Genomic DNA, 26809 nt, shown 5'->3' on the forward strand with positions numbered 1-26809 from the left:
TGTGTGTGTGTGTGTACACGTGAAGGAGTGGACAGAGCATGGGGAGCCAGTCTGATGGTTTTGAAGCTGAAGTTCTACATTCTACACTGCGGGTGGAAATCATAGAAACAGGATACATACAGAACAGAACAGCCTCAGAACAGCCTCAACTTGTCAGGGTATGGACTCTACAAGGTCTCGAACGTGTTCCACAGGGATGCTGACCCATATTGACTCCAGTGCTTACCACAGTTGTGTCAAGTTGGCTGGATGGCCAAAACAATCCTTCTTTAACCTGTCTCCTCCCCTTCATCTACACTGATTGAAGTGGATTCAACGAGTGACATCAATAAGGGATCATAGATTTTACCTGGTCAGTCTGTCATGGAAGAGCAGGTGTTCCTAATGTTTTGTATACTTAGCGTAGATCGCAAAGCACTATCTGTCAACTAGCTAATTGCTTGAAATGCTGGACTTTTCACGACCTCATGAAATTCTGGCTGGTCATGGAACCAGCATCACCCAGGTATACCCATGCTATAGAAAACCTTAAACAAATCATTTTGTTTTCACAAAACTCAGTCAGAAATATGTTGTACACAATGCAGTTATGGGAAAAATGCAGTTCCCTTTCAAAAAGGCACTATGTGTGTCTATGATGTGTGAAGTTCGTGACAAATGTCATTCTGACTTTGTAGATATTGCAACAAAAAATTAGTTTTTTCACAAGAAGTATCTTTCATTACGTGTACCGTTTCACTGTGAAGCCAAAGGCACATTTCCACATGCATTGTGTGGACTTCTCCCAGCCAACCAGCCAGTCGGTCTCTCTCCTGAGTCACCTAGTCATCGTTTTTAAGCTGAAACAACATCCTATCACCAAGTAGCCCACCCTGGCCTGCGACACACCCTGATAACAGCATGGAAGAAACACAGCTCCTCTCAGCCAGTAATTACACTGGGATGTACAGGTAACTGACAAAATTAAGGAAATACTTGAGTAAATGAGGGATACAAACAATATTGAAAACAGGTGCTTCCACACAGGTGTGGTTCTGAGTTAATTAAGCAATTGACATCCAGTCATGCTTAGGGTCATGTATAAAAATGCCCAGTTGCCCATTATTTTGGCTACCATGGCTAGAAGAGATCTCAGTGACGTTAAAAGAGGGGTCTCAATGGAGCATAGGGGGTTTAATGTGTGTGTGCGTGCGTCAGTCACCAGATCGCAATCCAATCGAACACTTATGGTAGATTCTGGAGCCGCGCCTGAGACAACATTTCCTCTACCACCATCAACAAAAAAACGAATAATGGGATTTCTCGTGGAAGAATGGTGTTGCACACCTCCACTAGAGTACCAGACACTTGTAGAACCTATGCCAAGGCACAATTAAGATGTTTTGGTGGCCCAACGGCCTATTAAGACCCTTTTATGTTAATGTTTCCTCTATATTGGCAGTCACCTTTGACCTCCACCTTAAACAAAGGAAGAGAAGTGCCATCCGACATGGTCTAACAAACCAACGCTCGGACTCCTTCGTCTGGTTGAGTTGATGACACCGCTGCTAGGTGGTGCGCCTCCGGGAGACGTTCCTTTGAACGACAAGTTAGACTGGAACAATTGGAGTGTAATCAATTACTACGCCATGGTGAACGTCTGTGGTGTTTCTATCAAACGAGGACATTCTCTCACCACGGATGGTCTCTGTCCCTGATCCAGACATCCAGTCATGGCATCAGCCATGTCCGCTTCTCTCTGTGAGCTGTAACTGTTCATTAACCGGTAGCCAGACATCAATGGCTAATTGAAGTGAGCGACGAGGAAGTAAAAACTGCAGCTAAAACGGTAACTGAGCCTGCAGGGAAATTTGGGATGATATCTCCATCCAAAGCCATGATAAGATGTACACGAGATAGTCTCTGTCTGTATTATACAGGACTTGAGCTTACAGGTTTTATTAACAGTCTCACCGTATATTCAAGTCTGTTTCTGCCAGCGCTTTAGCGGGCGTTCAGGCGGACATTTTGTATCTGCCAAAAATGAATCGCACCCATTGTTATGCTATGCTAGTCATACGTTGAAGGATGATAGAGACGGCACATTAAGTGATAGCATACCCATCTAGCACAAGCGCACCACAACAGCAATCACATTTGAACCATTTTACAACCCCAAAAACCATTTTATAATGGCCTTTCTACGATCACATTTACAACCTGTACGAGCATCATCGAACACCACGGTATTGACTGAAGCGTTCTGAATCGATCATTTTGTCTGTGGACTGTAACTGTGTAGCAGATAAGATAAGGGTTTTAGGAGAAAAGCCAGTTGTGTCACACCATGTACCCCAGAGAAAGTTCAATGTCTGTTTGATGGCAGCCATTTTCAGATACATTTGCCTCTGGATTTGTTTGCTGAGTTTCCTGGAGTCAGTGGCTGGCAGATGTGACAGAGAGATTGTTTTCCAATTACTGTTTAGCCAGTCACTACTTTGGACCAAAGTAGTCAATAAAAAGGAAAATCCCATATTGGTAATTTAATTGAAGTTTTGAAAAGAAAAGACAAGTATCTTCAGTGGATGAGCTAGTTGTTATCTAGGCTTGTCTTCTGTGTCATTTTAGTCTCTTTTTTGGGGTCATTTTTTTGGTCATTTGTGTGTGTGTGTGTGTGTGTGTGTGTGTGTGTGTGTGTGTGTGTGTGTGTGTGTGTGTGTGTGTGTGTGTGTGTGTGTGTGTGTGTGTGTGTGTGTGTGTGTGTGTGTGTGTGTGCGTGCATGCAGCCCTTTGTGCGTCTGTATACGTGTGTGTGTGCATGTACCTGTGCTTTTTCATCCCATCCTACCTCCCACTCTAGTGTCCCACACCACCTACTGTATCGTGGCTCTGATCGGGATCTATGGAAATCAGCTGAGTGGTATTTGGCGTCCCAGGCCGGCGGTGCTATAGTGTGCTTTGCTGTGTGGAGATGCCTATCTGGCCTTATTGTTTAACAATCGGCACCACTTCTCCCTGCTCAGGTTACTGCCCTAGCTGCAGCCGCACTCACGCAAAAACGCTAGACAGGCAGCCCAGCAAACAGTGGACTACAGGGTGTGTTTGTGTGTGTGTGTGTGTGTGTGTGTGTGTGTGTGTGTGTGTGTGTGTGTGTGTGTGTGTGTGTGTGTGTGTGTGTGTGTGTGTGTGTGTGTGTGTGTGTGTGTGTGTGTGTGTGTGTGTGTGTGTGTGTGTGTGTGTCGATACGGTCAGCAGTTGTGCACCACAGCACAATACCTGGTCCAAGATGGGTATGAGAGCAAAACCACCACAGACCCACAGCGGCATAGTGCATGAAGCACGCTAATGGGACTGAAATACTGGGCAATTTTCCTTCTTTCATTGTAAAACAGTGAAGCCAATCGGTGGTTCACAAAGATCTTGGATACTGAGAGCTATGTTTATCCACAGCTGAAGTGTCAATTTTATCATACCAACCATACACTAAATCCACCAGTTCAGGGGAAACGATGTAACCCGCCAACTTGTCGACTCTTTCGCTGTGCTCTCTCTTTTATTTTTTTCTCTCTCTCTTTCTCTCTCTCTCTCTCTCTCTCCTGGCACAGTGCCAGTTTCCTCATCCTTAAAGGAGAACTCATCCTGACCTTTCCAGTTCAGCCCCTCCCCGTCCACCCAGCCCAAAAAAAGGAAACAGCTATTACATTGCACATCCCAACGTCCGGGCCGTAGCTGCTTCATAGGCCACCAGTGATAGAGGGAGCGATTAGGCATCTGCTGACAATAAGAGCTTTGAATCCGTCAGTCAGTCAGAGAAGCTGGTCTCTCATTCACATGGGGCTGTAGCCCTGGGTCTCTTTGTCAGGCGTTATAGACATGCAGAGGAGTCAGAGGCCTGTTCAGGAGGCAACATGTTTGGGGCTGTTCATTTGGAAGTGGCCTGTATGGATTCTGATAGGGGATAGAGGGAGTGGGCTGTGCAGCATTCCACTAAAGCACACTTGATATGACCAGTTGTGTGACAGCCGTACTTCTGACCCGCGATGAACACAGGCGCCTCTGTGCTGTTTGAGATCAGGCTTAATAAGTCCTGATTTCCAAAAGATAAAGGATAAGATGTCAGTTCTATATGTTATGCATTGGAGGCTCCTCAGAGGAGGAAGGGGAGGACCATCCTCCTTTAGTAAATTTCATAAAAATAAAAATTTAAAAACTAAAAACTAATCCTTTTAAAATAAAACTATACTAAATATATTCACGTTACCAAAGAATTGATTAAAACACAATGTTTTGCAATGAAGGCCTATATTAGCCTCAACTTCACTCTGTAGGATAGCACCATGGTGTAGCTGGAGGACAGCTAGCTTCCGTCCTCCTCTTGGTACGTTGACTTCAATACAAACCTAGGAGGCTCTTGGTTCCCACCCCCTTCCATGGAGTTACACAGTAATTATGACAACTTCCGGAGGACGTCCTCCAACCTAGCAGAGCTCTTGCAGCATGAACTGACATGTTGTCCACCCAAACAAAGGATCAGCAAATTAATCTAGTACTGAAAGCATAAGCTACAGCTAGCTAGAACTGCAGTGCATAAAATATGGTGAGTAGTTGACTCAAAGAGAGAGAGAGACAATAATTGAAAAGTTTTCAACAAATGTATTTCTTCAAAAATGAAGGAGAAGCAAGAGAGAGATTTAGTCATTTTTTTCACTTTCAGTTTCACTTACTTAGCTAGCAAATGCAGCTGATTAGTTGAGTTACTCAAACACTCTGCTCAAACAGAGGGATGCTATGTTAGCTATCTGGCTATGACTAACCAACACAACACTGGAACTCTTCCAAGTCAAGTTAAGCTTTTGGTTTTATTAATTTATTGCCACCTGGGCGTGCCAGTGTAACTGCTTACTGACTATACAAATTAACGTTACTGCATGATTGTATCGGGTTTAGTAACGCATTAGTTATATTAGTTATGTTGACTAGGATTTTAATATGGGGACAATGATGTAGGTTGTGTGTAGCGGTTATGACATGGTTTGGCTTGGAAAGGTTTTTTCGCCTGGTCACATACAGCTGATGTGTTGTTCATTGAAGGGAAAAGGTTCAAACAAAGGGAAAAGGTGAGAGGGAAAACGACGTGGCTGCTATGAAAGTGAACTGCGTTTATGCTTGATCAGGAGTGTATTCATTCCACCGATTCTGTTGAAAGAAGTTTGTAAAACGAAAGCAAACGAAACGGGGATAAAAATACCTGAATTTGTCCAATAGAAACTCTCGTTTGCAACTGTTGGACTAATGATTAGATAAGCTAGATGCAGGCAAGAGTGTGCAAGACGGTATTGAATGTGTCACTGTCTGTCCATGTGACACGGTCTGTCATCTCAATTTTTTCTCTCGACCTGTGTGCACCCAAGTTGTAAACGTTCATTCACAGGCTAGGTTGTAGCAACCTCATGATGGTTATAGGGAACATTTGAGTATCATGTAGTAGCCTAAACCTATCGATGTTACATTGAACTGGGTAAATGGAATATGAATGATAGTCATCCAACATGCTGTAACAGAAATAAGGCCATGCTCATGAAAAAAATAATTGTCCTCCCTCATAATAAACGTCACTGACCGCCACCAATGTCGCGTGGCACCAAACACGACATCACAAAGTGCTGTGATGGTGTTCGTGTAAATGGAAAGAGGACTTCAACAGAGGTATTGTGTCACAATTTTGATTAGGGAACTAATCAAAAGTCTTCTGTCCCCATCTAACCCGTGTGTGTGTGTGTGTGTGTGTGTGTGTGTGTGTGTGTGTGTGTGTGTGTGTGTGTGTGTGTGTGTGTGTGTGTGTGTGTGTGTGTGTGTGTGTGTGTGTGTGTGTGTGTGTGTGTGTGTGTGTGTGTGTGTGTGTGTGCGCGTGTGTGTATCCATGCTTTTTATTCCAGGAAAACACCCCTAAATGTAGATGTTACCGCAACTTGTCCACAGCTGCGTACGTAACTATAAAAGGGGACGGGAGAAAAGGACTCTCTTCCTTTTTCCCCGAGATGGACCCACTGATAGCAACGTCACAATTTTCCCATCAAAAATGAGTTCACTGGCAGAGAAGTCATTTCACACACACACAGACGAGAGTAATCATTCCATGATAAACTCATGCAAAGCAATGTACTTTTCCTGGGTCTTTAATTGCCGGGTCTCGCTCTCCGAACTGTAGCTGCTATCTCACCACCCACACTGTCGTTAACAGGGCTATTTAATCTCAGAGGCCATGTCGATGCTGCCGTCTGAAATCCTTTCATGTGTACAAATCACATACAAATTTCCCTGTTACGAAATAAATAGGGATGTGACAGTCTATTGTGATGCTGTCTTTTTGCTTGTGTGGGTGCTGGAGGTGGCATTCAATGCAAATAAACCCATTTGGAAGATTGACTGTCGATACTTGACAGTGAACAAAATTTAGCTCCCTGTTTTTATGTCAACTTCTCGCCTGCTTTTAGTACACACACTGAGTATACGAAACATGAAGAACTTGTCAGGGCACGGACTCTACAAGGTGTCGAAAGTGTTCCACAGGGATGCTGACCCATGTTGACTCCAATGCTTCCCACAGTTGTGGCAAATTGGCTCGATGTCCTTTTGGGCGGTGGACCATTGTGGATACACACAGGAAACAGTTGAGCATGAAAAACCCAGCAGCGTCGCAGTTCTTGACACAAAAAGGTGTGCCTGGCACCTACTACCATACCTCATTCAAAGGCACTTAAATCTTTCGTCTTGCCCATTCACCCTCTGAATGGCACAATCCATGTCTCAACTGTCTCAAGGCTTAAAAATCCTTCTTTAACCAGTCTCCTCCTCCTTCATCTACACTGATTGAAGTCGATGTAACAAGTGACATCAATAAGGGATCATGGCTTTCACCTGGTTAGTCTGTCATGGAAAGAGCAGGTGTTCTTAATATTTTGTAAACTCAGAATTCTGCATTTCAATACGAAAACAGTCTCTCGCGCTCATCTATTATTTTCCATACAGTCTCAAAAACACAAAACACAAAGACCCTACGGGCCAATGGGGAAACTGGATGCTCTTCAGATCCAATGTTAACCTATCAGTTCCATCACTCGCTCAGATTTTTACATGTCCTTCTATTGGACCCCTAGAGGGGAGCGAGGGCTCTCGACCCATGCTCCCCAACCAACCTGACAGAGCTTGAGAGAATCTGCAGAGAAGAATATGAGAAGCTCCCCAAATACAGGTGTGGCAAGCTTGTAGCGTCATACCCAAGAAGACTCGAGGCTGTAATCACTGCCAAAGGTGCTTCAACAAAGTACTGAATAAAGGGTCTGAATACTTATCTAAATGTGATATTTCCGTTGTTTTTTTTTTATAAATGTGCCAAAAATTTGAACAACCTGTTTTTGTATTGTCATTATGGGGTATTGTGTGTAGATTGATGAGGGGGGGGGTATTAAATACATTATAGAATAAGGCTGTAGCGTAACAAAATGTGGTAAAAGTTAATGGGTCTGAATACTTTCACCCTTGGGAAACAGTAGATGAGAGGGGGCACAGAGAAGGAAGAGGAAGGGGAAGGATGAGAAAGCGGGGAAGAGAAGTGGGAGTGATGTCATCAGTATGGGAGGAGAACATTACATACATAGTGGGCGAGAAAGAGAGTAAGAGAAAAAGCAAAAGAACCCAAAAAATTGCCAGCAAGAACAATAACAGGAACGAGATTATGTAAAATACTTTCAAGTGCCTTTTCCCTATTGACCTTTTGACCCCTGGGTCCTTTGAGCTGTGAAACACAAAGGTGCCCTCCTCTGAAATGGTTCTTATCTTATCGGTCCCCTACCCACCATCATCATCACCATAATCTCTCCCTTTGGTGGCACTGCCAGCCACTGTTCAATCATGCACGCACACATTCTCACAACCATGGTTATCAGTACCCGAGAGCTATCAATAGGAACTTGCTCTCAACCACATACAAATCCTAATCTCAAAGCCTTCCACAGTCCCCCAGGGGCCAGCCTAGAACAAACTGAGGGTTATTAGAAAAATGGCTGCAATAGTAGCGTCTATTTCTCACAGGTTTTCTCTATTTCAAACAATGTTCCTTATTGACCGTAAAAGATCTGAGGTTAACGGTAGAGCGAAATGTGGAGGTTATGAAGTAATATCAGTGAAGAATTCTGTTAAATATGTTGTATTTTTTGAAATAAAGGTTTAATTTTCTCTAAATCCAATATGGCCAATCCTTCTTCCCACTATCCACTTCAGAGGACGACTTTGATATTCAAAGTTGACCATTGGATCATTATACGGTTTTACTTAAATCTTTCCACCCAGTGCTAGGTCACCCTTCTCAGTCCTCCCATTTCCCAATTTTTCTGCTGATTTGGTTATATATGAATTCAACTAATTAGCAAAAAATCTCTGAAGCTGGAGACTCATATCACACTCACTAGCTTTAAGCACCAGCTGTCAGAGCAGCTCACAGATCACTGCACCTGTGTACATAGCCCATCTATCTACCTACCTCATCCCCATACAGTATTTATTTATTTATCTTGCTCCTTTGCACCCCAGTATCTCTACTTGCACATTCATCTTCTGCACATCTACCATTCCAGTATTTAATTGCTATATTGTAATTTCTTCGCCACCATAGCCGTTTTATTGCCTTAACTCCCTTATCTTACCTCATTTGCACTCACTGTATATAGACTTTTTGTTTCCTTTTGTTCTACTGTATTATTGACTATGTTTTGTTTATTCCATGTGTAACTCTGTGTTTTTGTATGTGTCGAATTGCTATGCTTTATCTTTGGCCAGGTCGCAGTTGCAAATGAGAACTTGTTCTCAACTAGCCTACCTGGTTAAATAAAGGTGAAATAAAATAAATCAAATACAATTAGCATAATGCTTAAATTGAACAACAGATTCTGCTAACTTCCCTTGTGATATTTACCCTTTAACTATAGTGCAGTTCACCTCAGAGGCCGGACTGTCTCTTCTACCTGTGTTATATGAACAGGATTAAAAATCTATTTTGCATATGTACCATGACCTCTTCTCATCAGGATCACTGTGTGTACTCTTCATAGAAGATGGCAAGGTGATAAGGCATCGCCTTACCACATCACTACATCACCACTTCCTCATCACCCTTAAATTACCCCGTTTAAAATGTTTTAATTTGAAATGTAACCTTTATTTAACTAGGCAAGTCCGTTAAGAACAAATTCTTATTTACAACGACGGCCTACTCCGGCCAAACCCGGACGATGCTGGGCCAATCGGGCGCCGCCCTATGGGACTCCCAATCTCAGCTGGTTGTGATACAGCCTGGATTCGAAACAGGGTGTCTGTAGTGACGCCTCAAGTACTGTGACGCAGTGCCTTAGACCGCTGCGCCACTCAGGAACCCCTTAGGCTGGGTGGACACGCCAAACCAAAGCTTCTCACTGTTTGGGGCACTTTTCATAGGCACAGCTCTTCCAGCAACTCCCTTCAAAACTACTACCAGTGGAACTACCATTGGAATAACATATGTATTTAACTTGTAACAAGCAAGTCAGCACATGCCGTTTGTGGAATACTTTTGATTCACTTTTCAATATTAAGTTATATATTATTTGATAAATCATTTAGTAAATTTAAGATTACGGATGTAAAGCGTTGCTCTGAGCTCTCTCTCTCAGCCTGAAGTCTTACTCCTGTAGCCTACACGTTATACAGTGGGGCAATAAAGTATTTAGTCAGTCACCAATTGTGCAAGTTCTCCCACTTAAAAAGATGAGAGAGGCCTGTAATTTTCATCATAATTACACTTCAACTATGACAGACAAAATGAGAAAAAAAAATCCAGAAAATCACATGTAGGATTTTTATGAATTTATTTGCAAATGACGGTGGAAAATAAGTATTTGGTCAATAACAAAAGTTTATCTCAATACTTTGTTATATACCCTTTGTTGGCAATGACAGAGGTCAAATGTTTTCTGTAAGTCTTCACAAGGTTTTCACACATTGTTGCTGGTATTTTGGCCCATTCCTCCATGCAGATCTCCTCTAGAGCAATGATGTTTTGGAGCTGTTGCTGGGCAACACAGACTTTCAACTCCCTCCAAAGATTTTCTATGGGTTTGAGATCTGGAGACTGGCTAGGCCACTCCAGGACCTTGAAATGCTTCTTATGAAGCCACTCCTTCGTTGCCCGGGCGGTGTGTTTGGGATCATTGTCATGCTGAAAGACCCAGCCACGTTTCATCTTCAATGCCCTTGATGATGGTAGGCTTTGTTACTTTGGTCCCAGCTCTCCTGCCTGGTGTAGGTCTACAATTTTGTTTCTGGTGTCCTTTGACAGCTCTTTGGTCTTGGCCATAGTGGAGTTTGGAGTGTGACTGTTTGAGGTTGTGGACAGGTGTCTTTTATACTGATAACAAGTTCAGACAGGTGCCATTAATACAGGTAACGAGTGGAGGACAGAGGAGCCTCTTAAAGAAGAAGTTAAGGTCTGTGAGAGACAGAAATCTTGCTTGTTTGTAGGTGACCAAATACTTATTTTCCACCATAATTTGCAAATAAATTCATAAAAAATCCTACAATGTGATTTTATAGATATTTTTTTCTGATTTTGTCTGTCATAGTTGAAGTGTACCCATGATGAAAATTACAGGCCTCTCATCTTTTTAAGTGGGAGAACTTGCACAATTGGTGGCTGACTAAATACTTTTTGCCCCACTGTATATGAGGACCCACGTCCAAAACAGCATGATCATGTCAGGATACAAGCACAGCCCTCTCAAGTACACACACACACACACACACACACACACACACACACACACACACACACACACACACACACACAGTCCTCATTCAATTCCTGACCCCTTTGTGTGGGACTCATACATCTTCACATGCCATTCTCACTCACCCTCTCCAGAAAGATCAGTTGGAGAGCGGTGGACCTAGTTTATAGTCAAATAGTGGTAGGATAAGCACAGGTTAAATGGCTAATGGGCTCCAGCAACTACAGTGCCTTGCAAAAGTATTCCTTGGATTTCTTCACAATGTATTGTGTTACAACATGGGATTAATTGAATTGTCATTTTTTTGTCAACAATCTACACAAAATACTCTGTCAAAGTGAAAGAAAAATTATATATTTTTTAAAGATTAATAGAAATTCAATAACAAAAATATTGTCATTGCATAAGTATTCAACTCCCCAAGTCAATACATGTTAAAAACACCTTTGGCATCGATTACAGCTGTGAGTTTTGGGTAAGTCTATAAAAGAGCTATGCACACCTGGATTGTGCAATATTTCCCCATTATTATTTTCAAAATTCTTCAAGCCCTGTCAAGATGTTGGGGATCATGGCAAGACAGCAATTTTCAAGTCTTGCCATAGATTTTCAAGCAGATTTAGGTCTAAACTATAACTTGGCCATTCACTCACTGTCTTATTGGTAAGCAAGTTTTCCTCCAGGATTTTGCCTGTTCTTAGCTCCATCCTGTTTCTTTTTATCCTGGAAAGACTCCCCAGTATTTGCTGATGTCAAGCATACCCATACCATGATGCAGCCACCACCAAGCTTGAAAATAGGAGGTAGTTACTCTGTGATGTGTTGTGTTGGATTTCCCCCAAAAATAGGGCTTTACATTCAGGCTCAAAAATTATTATTTTGCTGTGTTTTTTGTTGTTGTTGCAGTATTAATTTAGTGCCTTGTTGCATGTTTTGGGATATTTGTATTCTGTATGTTTGTATTCTTCTTTTCACTCTGTCATTTAGGTCATTGTTATTATTATTGTGGAGTCACTACAATGTTGTTGATCCATCCTCAATTTTCTCCCATCACAGCAATTGAACTCTGTAGCTGTTTTTTTAAATTATTTTTCTTTATTACGGATGTCCTCATGGTAACATCCCTGAGCAGTTTTATTCCGGTCCTGCAGCTCAGTTCAGAAGAATAACTATCTTTGAAGTGTCTGGGTGGTTTAATATATACATAATCCACAGCATAATTATTAACTTGACCATACTTAAAGAGATATTTAATGTCAGATTTGTTATTGTTACCCATCCACCAATCACTGTCCTTCATTATGAGGCTTTTGAAAAGATTTTGAAAAGATCTCTGGTCTTTGTAGTTGAATTAAAAATATACATATATATTTCACCTTTATTTAACCAGGTAGGCCAGTTGAGAACAAGTTCACATTTACAACTGCAACCTGGCTAAGATAAAGCAAAGCAGTGTGACAAAAACAACACAGAGTTACACATGTAATAAACAAATGTACAGTCAATAACACAATAGAAAAACTATATACAGTGTGTGCAAATAAAGTAAGGAGGTAAGGCAATAAATAGGCCATAGTAGCGAAGTAATTACAATTTAGCAAATTAACACTGAAGTGATAGATGTGCAGATGATGATGTGCAAGTAGAAATACTGGTGTGCAAAAGAGCAAATAAAGTATATAAAAACAATATGGGGTTGAGGTAGGAGGTTGGGTGGGCTATTTACAGATGGGTGCTTGAAATTCAATACTTACGTATGTATGTATGGGGGACAGAGGAAGGGTTAGTCATTCAAAAATCACGTCAACCCCTATTATTCCACACTGAGTGAGTCATTGTAACTTATTATGTGATTTGTAAAGCAACATTTTGATTCCTGACCTAATTTTGGGTTGCCTAAACAAAGTGGCCGAGTACTTCTGCAACAACTATATTCTAATATTATTATTTATCTAAAAAAAAAAGTAATAAATATTCTTCCACTTTGACATTAGAGTATTTTGTGTAGATTGTTGACATTTTTTTGTAAACAATTATAACAATTTAAATCCCGCTTTGAAACACAATACAACATGAAGAAATGCAAGGGGTCTGACAACTTTTGCAAGCACTGTTTGTGCAAAGCATGTTTAATGTTGTGTTTGTGTATATTGTGCCCTATTCCTTGCGAATTAAGTCTGTTGGTATTGTTGGTGTTTGTATGAATATGACGTTCTACTATGACAGATGGGTCTGTAGTACCTAATCTAGTAGCTGGCAATACGCTTGTTGTGTAGCCTATTGTACATGTTGAGTCCATTAAAAGACCCTTTATTAACAAAAGACATATGAATAAATATCAAATAGCCTAAAGAGAACAATAAGAATCACACCCATATTATGCCTAAATATAAAATACTGAATCCCAGAGTGGCATTTTTGCATTTACTGTATGAAATAATTGTCAAAAAAATGTGAGGGTATTGGAAAGAGATTAACACAATATCTCACATCCAACTGAATGCAGACAATCCTGGGCCCCCATGCGAATAAATAGCTTAATATTGTTGAAACGTAAAGGTCAATGTATTAATTACTTAGTGACATGAATTGATTACAGTCCTAATTCCAACAAGACCGTATTCATTGCACAATGGAAGCACTGTCATAAACGGAATACATTCTGTAACCTTTCAAATTGAATGGATTTGACAGAAGAAGAAAAAAATCGAAAAAAATAAGATGTTCCATTATTATTATGATTCAATGACTTTACAAACTCATGTTCACAGACTCTCTATACAGACTGATAGTGATGGGCCTAAGTCTTACATGCAGCAGCCGCTTGCTGGCAAAAGAACAGAACTCTACCTGACGCGACAGGTGCAATGTTCAGTATCGTCATTTATGACACAATATTGTGTCTTTTCTATAGAAACAACAAGACCGTAAAACCTCTCCAAGTTGTGTTTATGTTGTCAAATACAAATCAATCACTTACTTTGAGAAACAGATATAGGACGACAGACGTCCTGAGAAGAACACCGAAGCAGGACATTCGGCTCATGGCGCCAAGCATCTGGGAGAAACTTCACAAGCGTTTCTTGCTGGTGTGCGCTTGCAATTCCAAACGTTACTTTTTTTTGTCGAAAACTATCTCCTCGACTTTTGATTTTATAGACGCGTACAGTTTAGCCTTGTCGCTGGTGTGGTCTTGTAAACTGTTGCGTTGGCTCCGGTCGCCAAATGAGTGGTGGTGTTTATAGGAAGAAGTTACTTTTCTGTGTCCCCTTTTGCGGGGTGGAGCGGTGGCCTCTGGCGTCACTTTCAGAAGTTATAGTTGTGTGCATGCCTGTGCAGTCAGCTTGGCTATGCGCCTCCTCCTCTCCTTCACTTTCTGGCAATGGTCTCTGTGGCCATTTAATCAATGCTGTTGCTAAAGTTACCGGGTCCTCTTCCTCCGCGAGGACTTCGGGGAGGAAGTCTTTTCATTCAGAAATGTAGCCATCCCACATTCTTGCCATAACTCCGCGAAACAGTGTTAAGAAATGCATCCATGACAGGGTTCCTCAACAATTCCAAGCACAGCCAAGGCAAATGTTTATGGAAACTAAAATCACAGCTTTCGGTAAGTATGTTCTAAAACATGTGTACATGACCAATAACATTTGATTTGAAGTCTTATCTCCACACCTAAATCATTTTAATATTATTTATATTGTGTGTATTGATACTGGTTGTTTACAATGGGCTTATGTCCCTTATTTGCATACACCAGACCTGAGTCATATACCAAATGTATTGAACTGGCTTGATTTTGTTGGCCCGTCTTTGAAGGAAAACATGGAGTAGTCCCAAAAGTGCAATCCCTTAAATCAAGTGTAGCTAAAATGCTAGACCCAATCCACAATATACATACGTGTTTTTCATACAGTAAATTCGGGAAGTATTCAGACCCCTTGACCTTTTCCACATTGTTACTTTACAGCCTTATTCTAAATTGATTAAATACATTTAAAAAATCTACACACAATATCCCATAATGACAAACTGAAACAAGTTTTGTAGAAATCTCAGCTCATTTATCAAATAAAATAAAAATCTTATTTACATAAGTTTTCGGACTCTTTGCTATGAGACTTGAAATTTAGCTCAGGTTCATCCTGTTTCCATTGATCATCCTTGATGTTTCTACAACTTGACTGGAGACCACCTGTGGTAAATTAAATTGATTTGACATGATTTGGAAAGGCACACACCTGTCTATATAAGGTCCTACAGTTGACAGTGCATGTCAGAGCAAAAAACAAGCCATGAGATCGAAGAAATTGTCCGTAGAGCTCCGAGACAGGATTGTGTCGAAGCACAGATCTGGGGAAGGGTAACAATAAATGTCTGCAACATTGCAGATCTCCAAGACCATACTGGCCTCCATAAATCTTAAATGGACGAAGTTTGGAACCCCAAAAAGTCTTCCTAGAGCTGGCCACCTGGCCAAACTGAGTAATCGGGGGAGAATGGCCTTGGTCAGAGAGATGACCAAGAACCCGATGGTCAATCTGACAGAGCCTCAGAGTTCCTCTGTGAAGATGGGGGAACCTTCCAGAAAGACAACCATCTCTGCAGCACTCCACCAATCAGGCCTTTATGGTATTGGCCAGATGGAAGCCACTCCTCAGTAAAAAGCACATGACAGCCCACTTGGAGTTTGTCAAAAGGCACCTAAAGGACTCTCAGACCATGAGAAACAAGATTGGACTCTTTGGCCTGAATGCTCAGCGTCACATCTGGAAGAAACCTGGCACTGTCCCTACGGTGAAGCATGGTGGGATGTTTTTCAGTGGCAGGGACTGGGAGACTAGTCAGGATCGAGGGAAAGATGAACGGAGCAAAGTACAGAGAGATCCTTGCTGAAAACCTGCTCCAGAGCGCTCAGGACCTCAGACTGGGGCGAAGGTTCACCTTCTAACAGGACAACGACCCTAAGCACACAGCCAAGACAACGCAGAAGTGACTTTTGGGACAAGCCTCTGAATGTCCCTTGGTGGCCCAGCCAGAGCCCGGACTTGAATCTGATCAAACATCTCTGGAGAGACCTGAATATAGCTTTGCAGCGACGCTCCCCATCCATCCAACCTGACAGAGCTTGAGAGGATCCGCAGAGAAGAATGAGAGAAACTCCCCAAATACAGGTGTGCCAAGCTTGTAACGTCATACCCAAGAAGACTCGAGGCTGTAATCGCTGCCAAATATTCTTCAACAAAGTACTGAGTAAAGGGTCTGAATACTTATGTAAATGTAATATTTCCGTTTTTTATCTGTTTGTCATTATGAGGTAGTGTGGGTAGATTGATGAGGGGAAAAAACAATTCAATACATTTTTGAATAAGGCTGTGTGTGATGTAACAAAATGTGGAAAAAGTCAAGGTGTCTGAATACTTTCCGAATACACTGTATGTTTCGTTGTGAACACGTTACTATTGATGTTCCTGACCAGATTTGACTTGTTTTCCCAAATGAAGCTCTGGGTAGCTACAGGAACACACTCTAAAAAGGTGGGGTTCAACAAGGGTTCTTCTAAGATTCTCAAAGTTCTTCGAAAGAACCTTAAGGTTCTTGGCACTGAAAATGGCCCCCAAAAGGTTCTTCCTCTCAAGCTCTGTTCATCGAGTTACCTCCTTATGTCACGCCCTGACCTTAGAGAGTGTCTTTTTGGTTTGGTCAGTGTGTGATTTGGGTGGGCATTCTATGTCCTTTATTTCTATGATTTCTGTTTCTATGTGTTGGCCGGGTATGGTTCTCAATCAGGGACAGCTGTCTATCGTTGTCTCTGATTGGGAATCATACTTAGGTAGCCCTTTGTCCCTCCTTTCAGTATGGGTAGTTAACTTTGTTTGTGGCACTATAGCCCTGTAAGCTTCACAGTTGTTTCTGTCATTTGTTGATGACATTGACTAAAAGAAAAGAAAATGTACACTCAACACGCTGCACTTTGGTCTACTTCCAACGACACCCAAGACACCTTAGTTGGTGGGGGTTCTTGCGGGAACCTCACTGCCCAACTGAAACATTTGAATTTGATTCTGAAAGGACAGCAGGTATAGGCACTTCACTGAAAAATGTAGAAATCTCCTAAATTTAAGGTTTGTCCCCTGTATAATCTAAATTGATATTGTTTTCTGATCATACCATCTATCTATTCATATTGGTTCACATTTTTCTAAAACACAAAAATTGACAATTTAATGGATATCAATCAACAAATACCAAATAAGGAGGTTCCTCGATGAACCCCCCTCCTATGGGGTTCTTGGAAGAACCTTTTGGGGGCCATTTTCAGTGCCAAGAACCCTAAGGTATCAGAACTCAGGATAAGACCCAGATGCAGACAGCTAAAGTCACATGCGTATTGACCCAAACAGGGGGCAGGCAAAAGACAGGTCAAGGGCAGGCAGAGGTCTGTAATCCAGGCCAGAGTCAATAAGGTACGGAACAGCAGGCAGGCTCGGGGCCAGGACAGGCTGAGGTTCACAAACAGGTCTGAGTCAGACAGGTTCAAAACGGCAGGCAGGTTCAGGGTCAGGGCAGGCAGAATGGTCAGAACCGTGGGAAACTAGGAAACATAACTTGAGAAAACAGGGAGACGGAGAAACACGCTGGTAAGACCTAACAAGACGGACTGGCATCAAACAGAGAACACAGGTATAAATACACTGGGGATAATTAGGTTGATGGGTGACACCTGGAGGGGGGTGGAGACGGGCAGAAAGCCAGGTTAAACAGATCAGGGTGTGACATAAGGTTCTTCAAAGAACTTTGAGGATCTTAGAAGAACCCTTGTTGAACTCTTAATTTTTAGAGTGTAAGGTTTGTATCATTCGCAACTAAAGTTGCTAAATAACTCTAAATCGAGCATATAGGACCTGTTTCAAATGATCACTTTTATGCTTAACATAGCCACTTTATATGAGCAGTCGCTCTGTAATGGGGAAATATAATTTCTATTTTATTCAGCTATGTCCATTTACACGTTTCTTACTATAAAACCATATAAAATAAAATAATAGAACAAGGCTTGCATATCTTGTCAGCTAAATGAACTAGCCTAAAACCTATGGCATGGGGCATGGACAGATAATTTAGACAACAGCAGGCCAACTCATATTCTGTTCTTCTGAAATGCATTTTCTTCATATCATAATGTTTCTTTAGACCTGACTAAAAATAAATCATGAATTTATTCTGATGGTGTAAATTAAATTTACTTATTAGATTTTTTTAAATGTTGATGTTCCAAAGGTGTTCATCACTGGCTTGTATGCATGGAGGCCTGGAGATGCTAAACATGTTCATGTTAATTAGCGGTCAATTACCACGGGCCCGGCAGTTTTTTGCATGACAATAACCGTCTGACAACCCCCCCCCCCTAACCTGGATGAAGCTGGGGCAATTGTGCGCTGCCCTATGGGACTCCCGATCACAGCCAGTTGTGCCTTAGACCTCTGCGCCACTCGGGAGGCCTAGATCTTTTATGAGTGGTTCCACTAGACCTTATTAGCCTTTAAAATTAACCTTCTGACAATACATTACATGCTGTATATCATAAGGCCTTTCTTTGTGGGCCTAGTTATCATAGAATTGAGAATTAGAATACTAGAATGGAAATTAACCTTCTTATGACGGTCTAAAGGTCAGCCACCATGGGTGTTGCAAATTCCTACTTAAACGAACACTTTATTAGAGCAGATGCTGTAACACTTTCTCAGTGTTAGATAATTGACTCCTGTGTTGATACCCAACTCGTTTTGGGGTGTTGTTCTAACACTAGGGAATAGCCTTATTTGCATATTTATTTCCCAGGGTGCCTTTTGAGTACATTTTTTTAGGTACATGAATGTTTTCCCTCCTTCAAAAGAAGAAGGGAGGAAAGGAAACAAGAGCACTCAGGTTCCAGCCAGAGCAAATACTGAACACAATGGACTTTCCTAATTAAGGAAAAGGGGTTATATATACTGGCTGCTGGCCACACATGTCCCGAGGTGTCTTCAAGGTGCTTTAGGCTGCATTATAATCCAAAAACCTTGCTCCCTCCTTTCTACCCTTGTTGACTCCCTTCCTTCTACCCTCGTTGATTCCCTTCCTTTTAGATATGCGAGAATTGGGTGTTTTTTTTTCCACGAGTAGGTCAGCTCATCAGGTAGGCTAAGACAAGTCGAGTTTCAACCGACACCGAATGATACTGTAAGATTCGGGGTGCAGGTTTTGAACTGTAAAACTCCTGGGTATGCTTAAGTTTGTTACTGCTCTAACAAACCTGATTCTACTAATGAGCTACCAATCAGGACATTCATTAGCTGGATCAGATGTGTTAGATTACGTCTGGAGCAAAAACCTGGAAGCAAAGGAGGTCTCCAGGAGGAGGGCTACTTTGCTCCAAGACGTAGAGAGGTTGAGTCTGTCTCTAACAGGGCAATTGAAAGTTGAGCATGTGTCAACAATGGAGGTTGAGCCTGTCTGCATCACACCTTTTACACCGGATGGGCAGACACATTTCCCCCCCCCCCCCCCCCCCACCCCAACGATTCCACTGGAGTTTAATTAAAATAAATATAAGATAATTATGGGAGGATGTTTTTAAAACGGTCAGATCCAAATGGGCCCCGCCTTTCCTCTGTCACATACTCTAGCAAACTAAGACTGTTCCCTCTGCACCCTCCACTGCTCTCGGGCCTCTCTGGTTTGGAGAGAAAAACGTTATGAAAACAAATGTTTGTGATGCTTGTGTCAGCATTTCATGTTAGATATTCCCCAAGGAGCCCCATGAAGGAAATACCCATTTAAGTCACATTGGGACCTAATGTAAACTGGGAATGTTTCTTATTCACTTCCTGGAATATCAACTGTGCTTGTGAGTTTAACAATGTCTTACTCCCAGAAACTCCACATAATGACTATCCTAGGAAAAGATGGACGGGGCCACTCAGTGTTTGCAGAAAGTGTAGTTTAAGCTTATACAGAGTTCAGGGTAGCCGGGTTGCCTGATATGGCAACCAGGGCAGGCTAAGTTCAGGGAGGAAGGTGAGGAGAAAGTGATTACTGTATATGAATGGACAAAGCCATCGATCACGTGACATCATTCATTCCTTTGTGAAGACTCAATGATGCATTGAAGCCAAATGATGTCGATTAAGATGGCATCTCATGGATTCATAATATGCGCAGTTTGAGCTACTCCAGGATGTGACATTGCAAGAATACTAGAGGCTGCCATTAGCAACTTAATTATCTGTATAACTTCTTCTGTAATAATCGGTTCATGGACACACATCTGGTGTATTAGAAGCAATCATTGGGACCATGACTGTTTTCTAAACATATTTTTGTTTACACGAAGATTGACATTTTCCCATTCACTTATAATGGAGGATCCTGTTTTCTGTTAAAAATACATTCTTTAGGCGGGGGAGGGGGGGATAAGTCCTCTTCAGTCAGAATCACAGAGTCCCTCTGTTGTATTGGACTGTACTGGTATGTACTCAATAAAATGTATTTATAATGCCATTTTTTACATCAGCCGATGTCACTAAGTGCTATACAGAAACCCAGCCTAAAACCCCAAACAGCAAGCACTGCAGATGTAGAAGCACAGTGGCTAGGAAAAACTCCCTAGAAAGGCAGGAACATAGGAAGAAACCAAGAGGGGAACCAGGCTCTGAGGGGTGGCCAGTCCTCTTCTGGCTGTGCCGAGTGGAGATTATAACAGTACAGTACATGGACAAGATGTTCAAACATTCATAGTTGACCAGCAGAGTCAAATAATAATAATCACAGTGGTTGTAGAGGGTGCAACAGGTCAGCACCTCCGGAGTGAATGACAGTTGGCTTTTCATAGCCAATCATTCAGATATTAGAAACAGCAGGTGCGATAGAGCGAGTCTTAAACAGCAGGTCCAGGACAAGGTAGCACGTCCGGTGAACAGGTCAGGGTTCCATAGCCGCAGGCAGAACAGTTGAAACTGGAGCAGCAGCACGACTAGGTCGACTGGGGACACAAGGAGTCATCAGGCCAGGTTGTCCTGAGGTCCTCAGAGAGAAGAGAAGAATCCTTAAATTCACACAGGACACCATTCTGTACTCAATGTCCAAACGCTTGGCTAAAGGGAGAGTACTTTTTAATGTCTTTTTACATTTGAAATCTCTGTCCCAACCATCCATTAAAGGGCATAGAGTTTCATTTAAGTCTGTATGAAACTATCTACCCCCCTGAGAATTCTCTCTTTCTCTCTCTCTCTGCCTCCCTCTCTCCCTCATTTGTCAAACTGTAATTCCCATCATGACCAGTGACTGTGGATGTTTACGTCTTTACTGCCAAAACCATGTTCCAGTTCATATCTACCTTGTTTAGTTTGGACACTCTTAATATGCAGGGCTCACAATCTCTCTGTACAGATAATTATGTTATCAGACCCACTCCACTATATCTTGTGGATAAATTCCTAAAAATAATGTTCATGAAATTGTAAATTATTATTTTAATATGTTGGTAACCCGTTGTATAAAAGTGAGAATGCCCTCGAAGCCGGTGTTTGGAGGATATATTGGCACCGTTTGCAAACACCCGTGCCAATATATCCTCCAAACACCGGCTTCTCTGTCATCATCACAGAATTATGACCATCCTGTGTCACTTTACTCGGACTAAGAAAATACACTTAATGACACTGTCAAGAAGAATTATGACCATCCTAATCATACAGTATAAGCCAGATAGGCCTATCACGTACATGCCCTTATATCAGTCATCAGTCAAAAAGAGGGTGTCTTGTCCTGCTCCTGAAGTCTGCCCCTGCATTCATCCCAGTCATCAACAACAGATCATTGAGGTAGGTGCATATCTGACATCAATGTGTGCGCGATAACAAAAGGTCATTTTATATGGCAAATACAATTTTAAAAATGCTATAACATAAACATACTGTTGCCATGTAGGCTATGGTGTAATGGAATATTTTGCCTTGTGTAGTAGTTTGAGACGCTCTTATGTAGGTCTTATAACCAACCATTAAATAACTTCTGTGGTAGGTTTTGTGGGTTTTACACTCTTATGTAGGGGTCATAACCAGCCATAATATAACGCAGTATATACCATAACAGGTCTAAATATGTGTCATGACAGTGTTATGACATGGTTATGACCACGCTGGGTGTCAAGTAAAGTGTTACCCATTATTAGCATACTAAAGATGATATTAGGACTGTGGCCGTGTGTGTGTGTGTGTGTGTGTGTGTGTGGGGGGGGGGGAATCACTCTGTCAGAGGACCCAGGGAGAGGGTGGGGCCCCTTGGGAAGAACATTATCTTCACTCCATTAAAGACTAGTTCCTTGCAGAGCAGAGAGTGGCTTGTATAAACACACACAGAGACATGCAATGACACACACACACACACACTGATACACACACACAATGATACGTACACACAAACAATGATACATACACACAAACAATGATATATACACACAAACACACATAATGATACATACACACACAGATAAACAAACACACACACACACACACTCAGTGGCAGTAGAGCTTGGCGTAAACAGAGAAGATTGCAGCACAAACAGACACATAGGGGTCATACTTGCAAACGTAAGCAACCATGTGTATAATGGCACCAGAGAGAATGGCTGTCGTTTTATTGGTTCTTCACCAACCAAGCTATTTTGCTTGTTTGTATCTTATTTTGTAAATTATGTTGCTGCTACCGTCCCTTATGACCTAAAAGCACCTCTGGACATCAGATCAGCAATTACTCACCTTGGATTGGACAAAGAAGTTCTCTTTATTGAGTTTGAACAAAAGGGATTTACTCCAGACACCCGAACAGCCCCTCATGTAACAGCTCTCGTTGGTAGAAGGAGACCAAGGTGTATCGTGGTAGGCGTACATCATACCTTTATTGATGATACCAAACAAAATAACAATGTTGTCACGCTCGTCGTATTGAGGAGACCAAGGCGCAGCGTGATATGAATACATGTTCTATATTTAATGAAGAAATAACACTAAAACAAACCTACAAAACAACAAACGTGACGCTATATATAAACAGTGCCGACACAGGCAACTAGACATAGATAATAACCCACAAAATACCCAAAGAAGATGGCTGCCTAAATATGGTTCCCAATCAGAGACCACGATAAACACCTGCCTCTAATTGAGAACCAATCTAGGCAACCATAGACATATATAAACACCTAGATGGCAAACAACCCCATAAACCTACAAAACCCCTAGACAGTACAAAAACACATACATCACCCATGTCACACCCTGACCTTACCAAAACAATAAAGAAAACAAAGAATACTCAGGTCAGGGCGTGACAAAAGTCAAAAAACGAAAGCGCACAGTTCTGTCAGGCTACAGAAACTAAACAGAAAACAAGATCCCACAACCTAATGGTGGGAAAAAGGGCTGCCTAACTATGATCCACAATCAGAGACAACGATAGACAGCTGCTTCGGATTGGGAACCACACTCGGCCAAAAACAAAGAAACAGAAGACATAGAATTTCCCACCCGAGTCACACCCTGACCTAACCAAACATAGAGAATAATAAGATCAGCGCGTGACACCTCATCCCCGCCATTTGCAGGCGAAAGAAACTGAGATTTCGCGGAAGGAGATCGGGGTGCCTTGTGAGGATCAGGCGGCGAGTGGCTAATATGCCTTTGCCATCGGTACTCTTAGCCAACTTACAATTGCTCGAAAATAAATGGGATGAACTAAAAGTGCGTATATCCTACCAACGGGACATTAAAAACTGTAATATCTTATGTTTCACCGAGTCGTGGCTGAATAAAGACATGAATAACTGTAATATTTATGTTTCACCTAGTCAAGGCTGAACGACGACATGAATAACATACAGCTTGCGGGTTATACATTATCGGAAGAATAGAACAACAGCCTCTGGTAAGACAAGGGGTGTTGGTCTATGTATATTTGTAAACAACAGCTGGTGCACAATGTCTAAGGAAGTCTCGAGGTTTTGCTCTTCTAGGGTAGAGTATCTCATGATAAGCTATAGACCACACTATCTACCTAGAAAGTTTATCTGTATTCGTAGCTGTCTACATACCATCACAGACCGATGCTGGGATCCAGAGGCGGCGCTCCTAGTGGCCGGGGACTTTAATGCAGGGAAACTTAAATCTGTTTTCCATAATTTCTATCAGCATATTAAATGTGCAACCAGAGGGAAAAAACTGTAGACTACCTTTACTGCACAAATAGAGCCGTCTACAAAGCTCTCCCTCGCCCTCCATTTGGCGAATCTGATCATAATTCTATCCTCCTGTTTCCTGCATACAAGCTAAAAATTAAACCAGGAAGCACCAGTGACTCTGTCAATAAAAAAAGTGGTCAGATGAAGCAGATGCTAAACTACAGGACTGTTTTGCTAGCACAGACTGGAATATGTTCCAGGATTCTTCCAATGGCATTGAGGATATTACCACATCAGTCACCGGCTTCATCAATAAGTGCATCAATGACGTCGTCCCCACAGTGACTGTACGTACATACTCCAACCAGAAGCCATGGATTACAGGCAACATCCGCACTGAGCTAAAGGGTAGAGCTGTCGCTTTCAAGGAGCGGGACTCTAACTCAGAAGCTTAAAAGAAATCCCACTATGCCCTCCGACAAACCATCAAACAGGCAAAGAGTCAATACAGGACTAAGATTTAATCATACTACACAGTCTCTGACGCTCATCGGATGTGGCAGGGCTTGCAAACTGTTACAGACCACAAGGGGACGCACAACCGAGAGCTGCCCAATGACACAAGCCTACCAGACGATCTAAATAACTTCTATTTTCGTTTCGCATGAGAGCATCAGCTGTCCCGGATGACTGTTTGATCACGCTCTCTGCAACCGATGTGACCAACATTCACAAGGTCGCAGGGCAAGATGGATTACCAGGACGTGTACTCCGAGCATGCGCTGACCAACTGGCAAGTGTCTTCACTGACATTTTCAAACTCTCCCTGTCTGAGTCTGTAATACCAACATGTTTCAATCAGACAACCATGGTCCCTGTGTCCAATAACACTAAGGTAACCTGCCTAAATGACAACCAACCCTTAGCACTTATGTCGGTAGCCATGAAAGGCTGGTTATGGCTCACATCAACACCATTATTCCAGAAACCCTAGACACTCTTCAATTTGCATACCTCCCCAACAGATCCACAGATGATGCAATCTCTATTGCACTGCACACTGCCCTTTCACATCTGGACAAAAGGAACTCCTATGTGAGAATACTATGCATTGACTACAGCTCAGTGTTCAACACCATAGTGCCCTCAAACCTCATCACTAAGCTAAAGACCCTGGGAATGAACACCTACCTCTGCAACTGGATCCTGGACTTCCTGACGGGCCGCCCCCAGGTGGTAAGGGTAGGAAACAATACATTTGCCACGCTGATCCTCAACACGGGGGCCACTCAGGGGTGCTTCCTCAGTCCCCTCCTGTACTCCCTGTTCACTCACGCCTGCACGGCCAGGCATGACTGCAACACCATCATTAAGTTTGCTGTTGACACAACAGAGGTAGGCCTGATCACCGACAATGACGAGATCCTATAGGGAGGAGGTCAGAGACCTGACCGTGTGGCGCAAGGACAACAACCTCTCCCTCAAAGTGATCAAGACAAAGGAGATGATTGTGGAATACAGGGTTAGGAGGATCGAGCACACCAACATTCTCATCGCGGGGCTGTAGTGGAACAGGTTGAGAGCTTCAAGTTCCTTGGTGTCCACATCACCAACAAACCAACATGGTCCAAGCACACCAAGACATTCATGAAGAGAGCACAACAAAACCTATTTCCCCTCTGGAGACTGAAAAGATTTGGCATGGGTCCTCAGATCCTTCAAAAGGTTCTACATCTGCACCATCGAGAACATCCAGACCGGTTGCATCACTGCCTGGTATGGCAATTGCTCAGCCTCCAACCACAAGTCACTACAGAGGGTAGTGCGTACAGCCCGGTACATCATTGGGCCCAAGCTTCCTACCATCCAGGACCTCTATACCAGGCGGTATCAGAGGAAGGCCCTAAAAATCGTCAAAGACTCCAGCCACCCTAGTCATAGATTGGTCTCTCTGCTACCGCAAGGCAAGCGGTACCGGATCGCCAAGTCTAGGTCCAAGAGGTTTCTAAACAGCTTCTAACCCCAAGCCATAAGACTCCTGAACATCGAATCAAATGAATATGATGTCCAGAGGAAGTCCGTGAAGGTGGAAAACATGCTGAATGACTAGCTGAGCAGCCTCACGGGCAGATGGAAGCTTAGGCAGTGGAATGAAATGTGTCCCATTGGAGAAGTGGTCCACAATGACCAGGATGACAGTGTGGCCCTCTGAGGATGTAAGGCCCGTGATGAAATCCATAGAGACATGAGACCAGGGACGAGAAGGTTTTGGCAGCGGATGAAGAAGCCCCAGAGGCTGCTGACGAGCAGTCTTGTCCCGGACGAGTGTCAGACAGGCAGCTACAAAGGTGAGAGTGTCCGCCTCCCCCATTGGCCACCAAAACCTCCTCCTCAGAAACTCTAGCATTCGCTGTCCTCCAGATGAGAGGTGAGACGCGACAAGTGAGCGCACTGAAGTACCTTGGACCGTGCCCCAAGAGGGACAAAAAGTCTGTTAGGTGGGCAGCCGTCAGGAACTGCCTCCCTACCTTGCGCATCACTACAGTCTCTATACCCCAGGACATCGGGGGACGTTGGATCCAAACAGCTGATCCTCACTGGAACTGGGGAACTGGCGAGAAAGGGCATCCGGCTTCACATTCTTAGACCCCGGACGATAAGATAACGTGGATCTGACCGAGGGAAAAGAAGGAAAAGACGGAATTCTGTACGGAAGAAAAATATTCCAAACATGTGTCCTGTTTGCAGTAAGGCACTAAAGTAAAACTTCAAAAAATGTGGCAAAGAAATTAAATGT

At 42.6% G+C, this 26809-nt stretch overlaps 1 protein-coding gene across 5 annotated transcripts in view; it reads right to left on the reverse strand.

The window, feature by feature from the left end:
- ptprja (protein tyrosine phosphatase receptor type Ja) overlaps window positions 1–14061 on the reverse strand; it is a 67253-nt gene extending 53192 nt beyond the window's left edge. For all 5 annotated transcript variants that reach the window (XM_064930345.1, XM_064930344.1, XM_064930343.1 and 2 more), the window contains exon 1: window positions 13777–14061. In XM_064930345.1, coding sequence (XP_064786417.1) covers window positions 13777–13854 — 78 coding nt within the window. In that variant the 5' untranslated portion in view covers window positions 13855–14061. The remainder of the gene's footprint in view (window positions 1–13776) is intronic.
- Between the last annotated feature and the right edge of the window lie 12748 nt (window positions 14062–26809).

This window comes from Oncorhynchus masou, chromosome 22 (genome assembly GCF_036934945.1).
Source record: "Oncorhynchus masou masou isolate Uvic2021 chromosome 22, UVic_Omas_1.1, whole genome shotgun sequence".
Classification (NCBI taxonomy): domain Eukaryota; kingdom Metazoa; phylum Chordata; class Actinopteri; order Salmoniformes; family Salmonidae; genus Oncorhynchus; species Oncorhynchus masou.